This window comes from Nerophis ophidion, linkage group LG08 (assembly GCF_033978795.1).
Source record: "Nerophis ophidion isolate RoL-2023_Sa linkage group LG08, RoL_Noph_v1.0, whole genome shotgun sequence".
NCBI lineage: Eukaryota > Metazoa > Chordata > Actinopteri > Syngnathiformes > Syngnathidae > Nerophis > Nerophis ophidion.
In genome coordinates, this window is record NC_084618.1 from 18,483,329 (window position 1) to 18,499,470 (window position 16,142).

Consider the following 16,142-nt stretch of genomic DNA (forward strand, 5'->3'; position numbering starts at 1 on the left):
TGCAAAAAGCCGCTGCCTGACCAAAAACTCCTCCCACACCCATCAAGGACTGTTTTTACTGCTGGACTCTAGAAAGAGGTTCCGCAGCCTCCGAAGCAGAACCTCCAGGTTCTGTAACAGCTTCTTCCCTCAGGCCGTAAGACTCTTGAACGCATCATAATTAAAATACCCCCTCAACTCCCCCCAAAATGGATTAACTCGCTGGGATAAAAGACAATATAACATACATCCATAAACGTGGACGCATGTGAAAAAGTGCAATATATTTATCTTTACAGTCATCTATTTATATTTGTATATATTCATTTATTATATATCTTATATATATTTATTCCAAAGACATGCACCTGGGGATAGGTTGATTGGCAACACTAAATTGGCCATAGTGTGTGAATGTGAGTGTGAATGTTGTCTATCTGTGTTGGCCCTGCGATGAGGTGGCGACTTGTCCAGGGTGTACACCTCCTTCCGCCCGATTGTAGCTGAGATAGACGCCAGCGCCCCCCGCGACCCCAAAAGGGAATAAGCGGTAGAAAATGGATGGATATATTTATTTAACTATATATGCACCTTATTGTTTTTTTTTTATCCTGCACTACCATGAGTTTGTCCAAAGAAATTTCGTTCTTATCAGTGCTGTAAAGTTCAAATTTGAATGGCAATAAAAAGGAAGTCTAGGTTTCAAAATAAAATCAGAATTAAATTTATTGGCCATGGTATTTTGAACCCACAATCATTAGACCAGATAGACTTTGCCCTCTTAGTTCAATGTAAACAAGAAATATTAACGATAAACTAAAAATAGAAACAGTTTCTTAGATAAGTAACACAAGATAACAGGGCAGTGGTGAACATGAGTTAGTATGTAGTATCTGCTAGCCAAAGTAATAACATGTTTTTTTTACATGGTGAAAAAGTATCTTCCTTTTGGTACAAGCAGTCAGCTCGTCATGTAAACAGTGGACATCAAGTTAGGAATAGCTTATAACCACCCCCCCCCAAAAAAAGGCTAGTAAATCGGCTATGGTATGCAAAATGACAGCCCCACCTATGGGAAGGTACTACCTCTTTAGGTTGATGTCAACGGTTAGTTGTGGCCTTAAACAGATTTTTTTAGATTAAAGTTTACTTTCAAAATAAAATCAGATTTATTGGCCAGGTATGTTTACACACAATAATTTCACCAGGTAGACTATGGTCTATTTGTTCAATATAAACAATGAATATTACTTAAAAATAAAAACAAGTTATTAGATAAGTAACACATGCAGGGCTTGTAAGATAACAGGGCAGTGGTGAACACGAGTTAGTATGTACAAACCCCGTTTCCATATGAGTTGGGAAATTGTGTTAGATGTAAATATAAATGTAAATATAAATTTCTCAAAGTGCAATTGCAAGATATTTAGGGATTTCAACAACTGTGGTCCATAATATAATCAAAAGGTTCAGAGAATCTGGAGAAAACACTCCACGTAAGCGACATGGCCAGAAACCAACATTGAATGACCGTAACCTTCGATCCCTGTATCAAAAACCGACATCAATCTCTAAAGGATATCACCACATGAGCTCAGGAACACTTCAGAAAACCACTGTCACTAAATACATTTGGTCGCTACATCTGTAAGTGCAAGTTAAAGCTCTACTATGCAAAGCCAAAGCCATTTATCAACAACATCCAGAAAACGCCGCCGGCTTCTCTGGGCCCGAGATTATCTAAGATGGACTGATGCAAACATTTATTGAGTGTTGTTAAAAGAAAAGGTGATGTAACACAGTGGTGAACATGCCCTTTCCCAACTACTTTGGCACGTGTTGCAGCCATGAAATTCTAAATGAATTATCTGCAAAAAAAAATAAAGATTATGAGTTTGAACATCAAATATTTTGTTTTTGTAGTGCATTCAATTGAATATGGGTTGAGAAGGCTATGCAAATAATTGTATTCCGTTTATATTTACATCTAACACAATTTCCTAACTTGTATGGAAACAGGGTTTGTAGTATCTGCTAGACTAAGTAATAACACGTTTGTTTTTTTACATGGTGAAAGAGTCAGCCAGTCATGTAAACAGTGCTACATCGTAAAGTATGGACATTAAGTTTTGAAAAGTTTATATCCCACAAGAAAAATACTGGTAAATCAGCCTATGGTATGCAAAATCACCTCTGGGAAGGTACTACCTGTTTAGGTTGATGTCAACGGTTAATTATGGCCAAAAACAGATGTTTCAAGAATAAAGTGTACTTTCAAAATAAAATCAGAATTAGCTAAATTGGCCAAGGAATTTGACTTGATAGACCGTGCTCTCTTTGTTCAAAGTAAACAAGAAATACCAACTAAAAATACAAACAAGTGTAGGAAGGGAAGAGACGTGAAGGTGTTGGTTTCTTTGATGTTTTATAATCACAAGGAAGATTTTATCTTGACCCGAGATCTACAAAGTGGAGAGGAAGCAGGACTTGACTCCAGTCCAGGCACCTTTTTCTTTGAACTGTTCTGTGACCAAAGGCAGCGGCTGTTTATGACCCCCCATCCCTTAGAAACAGCATGTAAATTGGGGAAAGTCCAAATAAAAGAGGAGGCGTACAATCTTTCGTCAGAGCGTGGTAGGAGACTGTACAAGAGTACAGCCCAGACGTTTCTCCTCAATTGAGCTAACTTTACTTCTGTCTCGGTTTGATTCCTTGCTTCTTTGTCTGTTTAATAAATGTCCACTTGACAATATGTGTTTGGCCAGAGATAAAGTGTGGCTCACCCCCACAGACAAATCTCACAGAAAACGTCCCAATTGTTCGTGCTACATAAAATGTTGGTCAAACTATTTAAGTTTAACGTTTTATGGTTCTTACAGCGCTATCCATCCATTTTTCTACCGCTTGTCCTTTTTGGCGTCGCAGGGGGTGCTGGTAATGTGAATTTTTTCATAACCAGCCCTTCAACCAAGTCCAAATCTCCCCAGATGTGTCCCATTCATTTGTGCTCAATAATCTTCAGTAAATATTATAATTTACGTTTAATGGTTTTTAAAGGCCTACTGAAATGAGATATTGCCATATTTTTGCCGAAAGGATTTAGTAGAGAACATCGACGATAAAGTTCGCAACTTTTGGTCGCTAATAAAAAAGTCTTGGCTGTACCGGAAGTAGCAGACGATGTGCGCGTGACATCACGGGTTGTGGAGCTCCTCAAATCCTTTACATTGTTCACAATCATGGCCACCAGCAGCGAGAGCGATTCGGACCGAGAAAGCGACGATTTTTCCATTAACTTGAGCAAGGATGAAAGATTTGTGGATGAGGAAAGGGAGAGTGAAGGGCTAGAAAAAAAAACTAGACGGCAGAGCGATTCAGATGTTATTAGACAAATTTACTAGGATACTTATCTGCTTATTGTGTTACTAGTGTTTTAGTGAGACTACATGGTGGTACCTGTACAACCTGAAAGACGGAGAGGTGTGGCCACGGGTGTGGTGACCGCCAGTGTCTCCGAGGGAAGCCACGTTACTCGACGAGGCGAAGGCAGCCTTTGGGGCCGGGATGAGATTTTATTTTTCTCCCCTCCTCCACGGTGGAAGCATCCGACGGTCGGGAGCGGCCGGTGGGAGGAGGCGAGAGAGTCCGCAGCTGCGTCTTTGACAGGTGCAGGAGGAACGACGCAAGCTCCCCGCTCATGTCTACAGTAAGAGCCGACTTATTACCACCATTTTCTCACCGAAACCTGCTGGTTGACATGTGGTCGGGAACCATGTTTGACCGCTCTGTTCCATAGTAAAGCTTCACCGTCATCTTTTGGGAATGGAAACAAGAAAACACCGGCTGTTTAACCTACTCAGTGGCCGAGTGGGGCGGCATAGTTCGGTTGGTAGAGTGGCCGTGCCAGCAACTTGAGGGTTGCAGGTTCGATTCCCGCTTCCGCCATTCTAGTCACTGCCGTTGTGTCCTTGGGCAAGGCACTTTACCCACCTGCTCCCAGTGCCACCCACACTGGTTTAAATGTAACTTAGATATTGGGTGTCACTATGTAAAGCGCTTTGAGTCACTAGAGAAAAGCGCTATAGAAATATAATTCACTTCACTAGTGGGTAGAGTGTCCGCCCTAAGATCAGAGCTGAGTCATACCAAAGACTATAAAAATGGGACCCGTTACCTCCCTGCTTGGCACTCAGCATTAAGGGTTGGAATTGGGCGTTAAATCACCAAAAATTATTTCCAGGGCGCGGCACTGCTGCTGCTCACTGCTCCCCTCACCTCCCAGGGGGTGATCAAGGGTGATGGGTCAAATCCAGAGAATCATTTCGCCACACCTAGTGTGTGTGTGACAGTCAATTGTGTTTGTGTTGCTAAAGGGTGGCCTCAATACACCGCTTCCCACCTACATCTTTCTTCTTTGACGTCTCCATTATTAATTGAACAAATTGCAAAAGATTCAGCAACACAGATGTCCGTAATAGTTCGGAATTATGCGATGAAAAGAGACGACTTATAGCCGTGAACGGTGCTGGACCAAAATGTCCTCTAGTCGCAACGTTTTAGCATGATACTTCCGCGCAAAATTTCAAATTGCAATTTGGTAAACTAAACCGGTTTATTGGCATGTGTTGCATCCATCCATCCATCCATCCATCCATCCATTTTCTACCGCTTATTCCCTTTTGGGCTCGCGGGGGGGCGCTGGCGCCTATCTCAGCTACAATCGGGCGGAAGGCGGGGTACACCCTGGACAAGTCGCCACCTCATCGCAGGGCCAACACAGATAGACTGACAACATTCACACTCACATTCACACACAATGCCAATTTAGTGTTGCTAATCAACCTATCCCCAGGTGCATGTCTTTGGAAGTGGGAGGAAGCCGGAGTACCCGGAGGGAACCCACGCATTCACGGGGAGAACATGCAAACTCGTGTTGAAATGTTAATATTTCATCATTGATATATAAACTATCAGACTGCGTGGTCGGTAGTAGTGGCTTTCAGTAGGCCTTTAAACGTTTTATTATTCATATATTCATTCCTTCAAACTAAGGCGCAAATATCTGGATGTTTGCAGACACGCGTTAAAAACATGTGCTGTCGCATGGTGACAGATACTACACTCACCTCCGCCAGGATAAGCAGTGCCTTGCCGTATTCGCCGGACACCTCGGACTTGAGGTCATGAAGCAACTGTCTTCCGGTCTCTGTGACGCAACATAGGCACTGTGTGAACGTGTCGTGTTGCATCAGGAACGCGAGTCCAGGCACCTCACCTGCCAGGTACGCCTCAGACAAGGCTTTTATCTGCCGGTTGGATCTCGAGGCGAAGATTTCCGTCAATGTGCTCTCAGTAGTGCCGGCGCCCTGGAAAAGGACATATTTAGGATTGTTCTGAGACATTTAAAAAAGGACAAAGTCCTCCGCACCTTGATGGCTTTGATGACTTCATGGCAGTCGTAGACGTCCGGCGCTTTCACCAAAGCCACCAGCAAGTCCTCGAACTCCCCGTGCGTGTCGCCCTCCAGGTCGGCGATCAATTCCTGAGAGAGCAGGACCCGTGTCAGCGGTGGAAACTCCGCTCGCGACATTTCACTCCTTACCCGTCCTGTGGATTTCTGGTAGGCCTTGGCGATGAGCTGCCGCTGAGCGTTACTTCTTTGGGTCAGAACCTCGACCAGGGTCTTCTCTGTCGTGCCTGCGGAAAGAGATCCCACTTCTGACACCGGAAGTCACTGAAACCACACGGACTGGTCACGGAGTATCTTACCAATGCCTTCGATCGCCTTATTTAGAGCGGCGACATCCTCTTCTACTTTAAAGTTGACTTTGTCCTTCACTGTCCCCCTTGTGTTGGACTAAGAAGAAGACAAACATCTGATCACTGTGTCAAACTTACAGTAGGCATTGGATATTTTCATATCGGCTGGGGACATCTCTGCGCTGCTGATCCGCCTCCGCTTGGGATGGTTTCCTGCTGGCTCCGCTGTGAACGGGACTCTCGCTGCTGTGTTGGATCCGCTTTGGACTGGACTCTCGCGACTGTGTTGGATCCATTATGGATTGAACTTTCACAGTATCATGTTAGACCCGCTCGACATCTGTTGCTTTCCTCCTCTCCAAGGTTCTCATAGTCATTATTGTCACCGACGTCCCACTGGGTGTGAGTTTTCCTTGCCCTTATGTGGGCCTACCGAGGATGTCGAAGTGGTTTGTGCAGCCCTTTGAGACACTAGTGATTTAAGGCTATATAAGTAAACATTGATTGATACAAACCCCGTTTCCATATGAGTTGGGAAATTGTGTTAGATGTAAATATAAACATAACACAATGATTTGCAAATCATTTTCAACCCATATTCAATTGAATGCACTACAAAGACAACATATTTGATGTTCTAACTCATAAACTTTATTTTTTTTTTGCAAATAATAATTACCGGTAACTTAGATATTCCAAAGTAGTTGGGAAAGGGCATGTTCATCACTGTGTTACATCACCTTTTCTTTTAACAACACTCAATAAACGTTTGGGAACTGAGGAAACTAATTGTTGAAGCTTTGAAAGTGGAATTTTTTCCCATTCTTGTTTTATGTAGAGCTTCAGTCGTTCAACAGTCCGGGGTCTCCGCTGTCGTATTTTACGCTTCATAATGCGCCACACATTTTCCATGGGAGACAGGTCTGGACTGCAGGTGGGCCACAAAAGTACCCGCAGTCTTTTTTTACGAAGCCACGTTGTTGTAACACGTGCTGAATGTGGCTTGGCATTGTCTTGCTGAAATAAGCAGGGGCGTCCATGAAAAAGACGGCGCTTTGATGGCAGCATATGTTGTTCCAAAACCTGTATGTACCTTTCAGCATTAATGGTGCCTTCACAGATGTGTAAGTTACCCATGCCTTGGCTACTAATGGACCCCCATACCATCACAGATGCTGACTTTTGAACTTTGCATCGATAACAGTCTGGATGGTTCACTTCCCCTTTGGTCCGAATGACACGATGTCGAGTTTTTTCAAAAATAATTTGAAATGTCGATTCGTCAGACCACAGAACACGTTTCCACTTTGCATCAGTCCATCTTAGATGATCTCGGGCCCAGAGAAGCCGGCGGCGTTTCTGGATGTTGTTGATAAATGGCTTTCACTTTGCATAGTAGAGCTTTAACTTGTAATTATTTGTGGTATCGGACTGTTAGAAAAGGGTTGAGCAAGTGAAACGAGTCAATTGTAGCTATGAAAAACGCTAACTTTGTCAGTAGCTGTTCATTGATTTCCATGATGGAAACTTTCCGTTCCATTGTGTAGACTCAAGTCCAGTTCTTGGTTCACATAGATGGACAGTCTCACCTTTGCTATGATTAATTTGACGAGCACTGTGCGGCTGATATGTTGACGCCCCGATCCATCAAGTCAACATCCGACTGAGGCCAAGGTATGACGGCTGGGGACAAGGAGGTCGGGTTTTCTGAGGTTTGTTTTTTCCTTGAGACCCTGAACGCTTTCCCCTATCTAGGAAGTTACCTCTTCACTGTATATCACGTAAGTAAACACTGCAGGACTGCTAGTATCGCACATGATATCACAGACACACAAGTAAACACTGCAGGACTGCTTGTATCGCACACACACGTAAACACTGCAAAACTGCTTGTATCGCACATTATATCACACACACACGTAAACACTGCAAAACTGCTTGTACCGCACACACACGTAAACACTGCAAAACTGCTTGTATCACACACACGTAAACACTGCAAAACTGCTTGTATCGCACACACACGTAAACACTGCAAAACTGCTTGTATCGCACATTATATCACACACACACGTAAACACTGCAAAACTGCTTGTATCACACACACACGTAAACACTGCAAAACTGCTTGTATCGCACACACACGTAAACACTGCAAAACTGCTTGTATCGCACACACGTACACACTGCAGGGCGGCTAGCATTGCACAGAAGTAAACACTGCAGGACTGCTTGTATTGCACACACACACACACACACACACGTAAACACTGCAAAACTGCTTGTATCGCACATTATATCACACACACGTAAACACTGCAAAACTGCTTGTATCACACACACAAGTAAACACTGCAGGACTGCTTGTATCGCACACACAAGTAAACACTGCAAAACTGCTTGTATCGCACACACACGTAAACACTGCAAAACTGCTTGTATCGCACATTATATCACACACAAGTAAACACTGCAAAACTGCTTGTATCGCAAATTTAAACACGCAAGACTGCTTGTATCACACACACACGTAAACACTGCAAAACTGCTTGTATCGCAAATTTAAACACGCAAGACTGCTTGTATTGCACACACACGTAAACACTGCTTGTATCGCACACACACATAAACACTGCAAAACTGCTTGTATCGCACACACATGTAAACACTGCAAAACTGCTTGTATTGCACACGCACACACACACACACGTGAACACTGCAAAACTGCTTGTATCGCAAATTTAAAACACGCAAGACTGCTTGTATCGCACACACACGTAAACACTGCAAGACTGCTTGTATCGCGCACACACACGTAAACACTGCAAGACTGCTTGTATTGCACACACACGTAAACACTGCAAAACTGCTTGTATCGCACACACACATAAACACTGCAAAACTGCTTGTATCGCAAATTTAAACACGCAAGACTGCTTGTATCGCACACACACGTAAACACTGCAAAACTGCTTGTATCGCACACACACGTAAACACTGCAAAACTGCTTGTATTGCACAAGCACACACACACACACACACGTAAACACTGCAAAACTGCTTGTATCGCACACACACGTAAACACTGCAAAACTGCTTGTATCACACACACGTAAACACTGCAAAACTGCTTGTATCACACACACACGTAAACACTGCAAAACTGCTTGTATCGCACACACACGTAAACACTGCAAAACTGCTTGTATCGCACACACGTACACACTGCAGGGCGGCTAGCATTGCACACAAGTAAACACTGCAGGACTGCTTGTATTGCACACACACACACACACACACACACACACGTAAACACTGCAAAACTGCTTGTATCGCACATTATATCACACACACGTAAACACTGCAAAACTGCTTGTATCACACACACAAGTAAACACTGCAGGACTGCTTGTATTGCACACACACGTAAACACTGCAAAACTGCTTGTATCGCACACACACATAAACACTGCAAAACTGCTTGTATCGCAAATTTAAACACGCAAGACTGCTTGTATCGCACACACACGTAAACACTGCAAAACTGCTTGTATTGCACACGCACACACACACACGTAAACACTGCAAAACTGCTTGTATTGCACACGCACACACACACACGTAAACACTGCAAAACTGCTTGTATCGCACACACACGTAAACACTGCAAAACTGCTTCTATCACACACACACGTAAACACTGCAAAACTGCTTGTATCACACACACACGTAAACACTGCAAAACTGCTTGTATCGCACACACACGTAAACACTGCAAAACTGCTTGTATCGCACACACGTACACACTGCAGGGCGGCTAGCATTGCACACAAGTAAACACTGCAGGACTGCTTGTATTGCACACACACACACACACACACACACACACACACACACACACACACACACACACACGTAAACACTGCAAAACTGCTTGTATCGCACATTATATCACACACACGTAAACACTGCAAAACTGCTTGTATCACACACACAAGTAAACACTGCAGGACTGCTTGTATCGCACACACAAGTGAACACTGCAAGACTGCTTGTATTGCACACACACGTAAACACTGCAAAACTGCTTGTATCACACACACAAGTAAACACTGCAGGACTGCTTGTATCGCAAATTTAAACACGCAAGACTGCTTGTATTGCACACACACGTAAACACTGCAAAACTGCTTGTATCGCACACACATAAACACTGCAAAACTGCTTGTATCCCGCACACACGTAAACACTGCAAAACTGCTTGTATTGCACACGCACACACACATACACGTGAACACTGCAAAACTGCTTGTATCGCACACACACGTAAACACTGCAAAACTGCTTGTATCGCAAATTTAAAACACGCAAGACTGCTTGTATCGCACACACACGTAAACACTGCAAGACTGCTTGTATCGCGCACACACACATAAACACTGCAAGACTGCTTGTATTGCACACACACGTAAACACTGCAAAACTGCTTGTATCGCACACACACGTAAACACTGCAAAACTGCTTGTATCGCAAATTTAAACACGCAAGACTGCTTGTATCGCACACACACGTAAACACTGCAAAACTGCTTGTATCGCACACACACGTAAACACTGCAAAACTGCTTGTATTGCACACGCACACACACGTAAACACTGCAAAACTGCTTGTATTGCACACACACGTAAACACTGCAAAACTGCTTGTATCGCAAATTTAAACACGCAAGACTGCTTGTATCGCACACACACATAAACACTGCAAGACTGCTTGTATTGCACACACACATAAACACTGCAAAACTGCTTGTATCGCACACACACGTAAACACTGCAAAACTGCTTGTATTGCACACGCACACACACGTAAACACTGCAAAACTGCTTGTATCGCACACACACATAAACACTGCAAAACTGCTTGTATTGCACACACACACACACACACGTAAACACTGCAAAACTGCTTGTATCGCACACACACGTAAACACTGCAAGACTGCTATCATTGCACACAAGTAAACACTGCAGGACTGCATGTATCGCACACACACACACACACACACACACACACACACACACACACACACACAAGTAAACACTGCATGACTGCTTGTATTGCACATTATATCACACACACACGTAAACACTGCAGGACTGCTTGTATCACACACACACACAAACACTGGAAGACTGCTTGCATTGCACACAAGTAAACACTGTTGGACTGCTAGTATCGCACATGATATCACAGACACACAACACTGCAGGACTGCTTGTATCGCACACACACAAGACTGCTAGCATTGCACACAAGTTAACACTGCATGACTGCTTGTATCGCACACACACACACAAGTAAACACTGCATGACTGCTTGTATTGCACATTATATCACACACACACGTAAACAGTGCAGGACTGCTTGTATCACACAAACACTGGAAGACTGATTGCATTGCACACAAGTAAACACTGCAGGACTGCTAGTATCGCACATTATATCACAGACACACAACACTGCAGGACTGCTTGTATCGCACACACACAAGACTGCTAGCATTGCACACAAGTTAACACTGCATGACTGCTTGTATTGCACACACACACACACAAGTACACACTGCAGGACTGCTTGTATTGCACATCATATCACACACACGTAAACAGTGCAGGACTGCTTGTATCGCACACACACGTAAACACTGCAAGACTGCTATCATTGCACACAAGTAAACACTGCAGGACTGCTTGTATCGCACACACACACACACAAGTAAACACTGCATGACTGCTTGTATTGCACACAAGTAAACACTGCAGGACTGCTAGTATCGCACATGATATCACAGACACACAAGTAAACACTGCAGGACTGCTTGTATTGCACATTATATCACACACACGTAAACAGTGCAGGACTGCTAGTATCGCACATGATATCACAGACACACAAGTAAACACTGCATGACTGCTTGTATTGCACACACACACACACACACACACACACAAGTACACACTGCAGGACTGCTTGTATTGCACATTATATCACACACACGTAAACAGTGCAGGACTGCTTGTATCACACACACACGTAAACACTGCAGGACTGCTTGCATTGCACATTATATCACACACACACGTAAACACTGCAGGACTGCTTGTATCACACACACACAAACACTGGAAGACTGCTTGCATTGCACACAAGTAAACACTTCAAGCACACACACACACAAACACTAGAAGACTGCTAGTATCGCACATGATATCACAGACACACAACACTGCAGGACTGCTTGTATCGCACACACACAAGACTGCTAGCATTGCACACAAGTTAACACTGCATGACTGCTTGTATTGCACACACACACACACACACACACACAAGTACACACTGCAGGACTGCTTGTATTGCACATTATATCACACACACACGTAAACAGTGCAGGACTGCTTGTATCACACACACACGTAAACACTGCAAAACTGCTTGTATCGCACACACACGTAAACACTGCAAGACTGCTAGCATTACACACACGTAAACACTGCAAGACTGCTAGTATTACACACAAGTAAACACTGCAAGGACTGCTTGTATCGCACATGATATCACAGACACACACGTAAACACTGCAGGACTGCTTGTATCGCACAAGTGAACACTGCAAGACTGCTTGTGTTGAACATGATATCACACACAAGTGAACACTCTACAGGACTGCTTGTATCGCACATGATATCTCACACACACAAGTATACACGCCGCATTTTACACGCATGCCATACTTGTTTTGTTTATGATACTGGACCGATATCCATATGGGATCAGGAGACAACTCATCAAAAATATTTTCAGGCCACAACATGCTGCCTTTTGGCTCAGGTCATAAATAATTCCAAAAGTCAGACATAAAGAATGAAGATTATTGCCACGTTGAAGAGGAATACTTCTAATTACAGCTAATAATAGTTATTTTGTGTTGTTTTATTTTGAAGTATATTCGCATAACCGGACATTGGGTGGGTATTTGCTCATTTTATAGTCTTTAGGTGGGTTCTGAAACATGCAAAGAGCCTTTTTTTTTGTTTTTTTTTGAAGAACAAGTGAACTCACCGTCACACTCAGCGAGGAAGGAGAGTCCAACAATAAATCCAAGTCATCCTGTCAGGATTTTAAATAAAATAAGTTTTTGGGACTTTTCCTGGGAAGTGATGCGTCGGGTGACAGGGACTCACCCACACGGACATGTCGCTGCTGAAGCTTCTTCTGGGGGGAACACAGTCGTTTCATCACATTTCACATCCACTCAAACATTCCACTTTCAACACGTGACCACTCCCACGGCCAGAGTGGGACTTTTACCCAAACTTTGGCACACACCTTGAAATAAAAACGTTCGTATCTTGAAAAGAAAAGTGTTTATCTCACCTAAATCAGACGACTGCGTGATCTTTCCAAGTCTTCCACAATCCTGCACTTTTCACGGACGTGGAAAAAGGGCGACGCCCATTTAAGGAAGTTGACTCATCTTTTTTTTTTTTTTTTTTTTTGTGGCAACTTTCCAACATTTTTTTTTATGACGACTAACGGAAAAGTGATTAAAAAAAGTAACAGCTAATCCAACGAAAGATTTAACTAATCTGAGTGGAAAATAATTAATTAATGACGTTTTATTTATTTATTTATTTTCCAAAACGTTCTAAAATAGTTCTAAAATAATTCTAATAGTTCTAAAATAATTATTATTCCGCCTTATTTTTGATAATACTAAAATAGAACAAAAAGAGTTTGAGCGTAACGATTCTTATTCAGATTTGAGCGCAAAGTGCCTTTGGCGACATCTTGCGGTCGATTAAGAAAAAAGCTTTGATGTAAACATAAACATTTATAAAACCCGGACCGCATAAAAGAAGGTAAAACAAGTTAAATTGAAGGTAAAAGATGGTGAATGAAAGTAAATTAATGGCTAAAATAGGTGATAAAAAGGTAAAATGATTGGAAACTGAGCTCAAATAAAGTAAATATTATGTAATGACAGTGGATTAAAGGTACAAGAAGGTGAAAAATGTTGAATAAAAAGGTCTAATGAAGGTAAAAGAATGTAAATATAGTGAATTAAGGGTAAAAGGAGGAATACAAAAGATAAAAGAAGTAAATTAAAAGTACAATTAGATAAAAGTAAATAGAAGGTAATTGTTGTCGATAAAAATGTTCCACAATCCTGCACTTTTCACGGACGTGGAAAAAAGGCGACGCCAATTTAACTAATTTTGACTCATCTTTTTTTTTTGTGGCAACTTGCCAACATTTTTTCATGACGATTAACGGAAAAGTGATTAAAAAAAAAATAACAGCAAATCTAACGAAAAATTTAATTAATCCGAGGGGAAATTTAATGACGTTTCATTTATTATTATTGTTTTCCAAAACGTTCTAAAATAATTCTAAAAATAGTTCTAAAATAATTCTAATAGTTGTAAAATAATTATTATTCCGTGTTATTTTTGATAATACTAAAAAAGAACAAAAAGAGTTTGAGCGTAAAGATTCTTATTCAGAGTTGAGCGCAAAGTGCCTTTGGCGACATCTTGCGGTCGATCAAGAAAAAAGCTTTGATATAAACGTAAACATTTATAAAACCCGGACCGCATAAAAGAAGGTAAAACAAGTTAAATTGAAGGTAAAAGATAGTGAATGGAAGTAAACTAATGGCTAAAAAAGGTAAAATAGCTGATAAAAAGGTAAAATGATTGTAAATTGAGCTAAATAGAGGGTCAAATAAAGTAAAGATTATGTAATGGAAGTGAATTAAAGGTACAAGAAGGTGAAACAATTTGAATAAAAAGGTCAAATGAAGGTAAAAGAAGGAAAATATTGTGAATATAAGGTAAATAAAGTGTAAAAGAAGGAATACAAAGTAAAATGAGAATAAGGTAAATAGAAGGTAATTGTTGTCGATAAAAGTGTTCCACAATCCTGCACTTTTCACGGACGTGGAAAAAAGGCGACGCCCGTTTAACTAATTTTGACTCATCTTTTTTTTTGTGGCAACTTTCCAACATTTTTTCGTGACGACTAACGGAAAAGGGAAATCAAAAAATAACAGTAAATCTAACGAAAGACCCGAATTAATCAGAAGGATTTTTTTTTAATTGTTCGGCTATTTTTTTTCCCAAAACGTTCTTTAAAATTTCAAAAAATAGTTCAAAAATAATTGTAATAGTTCTAAAATAATTATTATTTTGTGTTATTTTTGATTCCACTAAAAATTAACTAAAAGAGTTTGAGCGTAACGACTGTTCAGATTGGAGTGCCAAGTGCCTTTTGGCGACATCTTGTGGTGATCACTGTACTTGCATGTCAAACATATAGTACTCGAATGAGCTTGTTTCCTAAGAAAATGTAATTTTCTTTCTTTGGCGTTTTTGTCAAATCCGGGCAAGCGTTTCCCTGTTTATGGTGTCAGTTACCGTAACATTTATGTGCGTATTATATGGCAGATAATGATAAAAATAACAATCCAGGTCAGCCAGAGTGCGGGCATGGCGCGTAATGACGTCACCCGCCTTAAATGCAAATGGCGTCGGCCGACATGGCTGCGAGTGAACACTCCCTCCTTGCTGCCTTTTGACAGCTCGCTCAGCTGCGGAGTGCCCGCCGTGTTTTCAGGCGGCGTGCCCGCCATCATTCCACAGTAAGACATATTTAAGGCAATTCCAACACTTATTTTCACGCCCGCTTTCTCGAGCTACTCCTAGCTAGCGTGGCTAACTGGTCCTAAATGCTACTTCAATGTAAGCCAACTTTGAATAAGTGGCTGGTTAATGTTCATATTTTAGCCTCGGACTGGCGTCATTGAATAATATGTTCTTATTTAAAGTAACGCATACGTCCCTAAATTAGCTAGTGTCATACTCCGGGCGATCAGCTGTCAAGCTAGCTTGTTGTTCCTATTGTTTACATAGCGGCCATTGTTGACGTCTTATGCCCGGACCAAGATGGCGGCGGGACCGGCAACCATTGATCTAACGTCTTAAAGGCCTACTGAAATGAGATTTTCTTATTTAAACGGGGATAGCAGGTCCATTCTATGTGTCATACTTGATCATTTCGCGATATTGCCATAGTTTTGCTGAAAGGATTTAGTTGAGAACATCCACGATAAAGTTTGCAAGTTTTGGTCGCTGATAAAAAAAGCCTTGCCTGTACCGGAAGTAGCAGACAATGTGCGCGTGACGTCACGGGTTGCAGAGCTCCTCACATCCTCACATTCAATCAATCAATCAATTAATGTTTACTTATATAGCCCTAAATCACTAGTGTCTCAAAGGGCTGCACAAACCACTACGACATCCTCGGTAGGCCCACATAAGGGCAAGGAAAACTCACACCC

The 16,142-nt window shown here is 41.9% G+C and overlaps 2 protein-coding genes across 4 annotated transcripts in view; one reads left to right on the forward strand and one right to left on the reverse strand.

The window, feature by feature from the left end:
* Positions 1–13,296, reverse strand: part of anxa3b (annexin A3b) — a 22,806-nt gene extending 9,510 nt beyond the window's left edge. The window contains exons 1-8 of one of the 2 annotated variants that reach the window (XM_061907929.1): positions 13,178–13,296; positions 12,985–13,015; positions 12,863–12,910; positions 5,749–5,836; positions 5,582–5,676; positions 5,408–5,521; positions 5,255–5,345; positions 5,106–5,185 (exon numbers count right to left, since the gene is read on the reverse strand). In XM_061907929.1, coding sequence (XP_061763913.1) covers positions 5,106–5,185; positions 5,255–5,345; positions 5,408–5,521; positions 5,582–5,676; positions 5,749–5,836; positions 12,863–12,910; positions 12,985–12,996 — 528 coding nt within the window. In that variant the 5' untranslated portion in view covers positions 12,997–13,015; positions 13,178–13,296. The remainder of the gene's footprint in view (positions 1–5,105; positions 5,186–5,254; positions 5,346–5,407; positions 5,522–5,581; positions 5,677–5,748; positions 5,837–12,862; positions 12,911–12,984; positions 13,016–13,177) is intronic. The other variant, XM_061907930.1, reaches the window with a different exon arrangement.
* Positions 13,297–15,291: 1,995 nt separating this feature from the next.
* The window catches only part of si:ch211-282j22.3 (ER degradation-enhancing alpha-mannosidase-like protein 3), a 48,135-nt gene continuing 47,284 nt past the window's right edge, over positions 15,292–16,142 (forward strand). Inside the window, exon 1 of one of the 2 annotated variants that reach the window (XM_061907926.1) lies at positions 15,292–15,443. The gene's annotated coding sequence lies outside the window, so the exon portion shown is untranslated. The remainder of the gene's footprint in view (positions 15,444–16,142) is intronic. The other variant, XM_061907927.1, reaches the window with a different exon arrangement.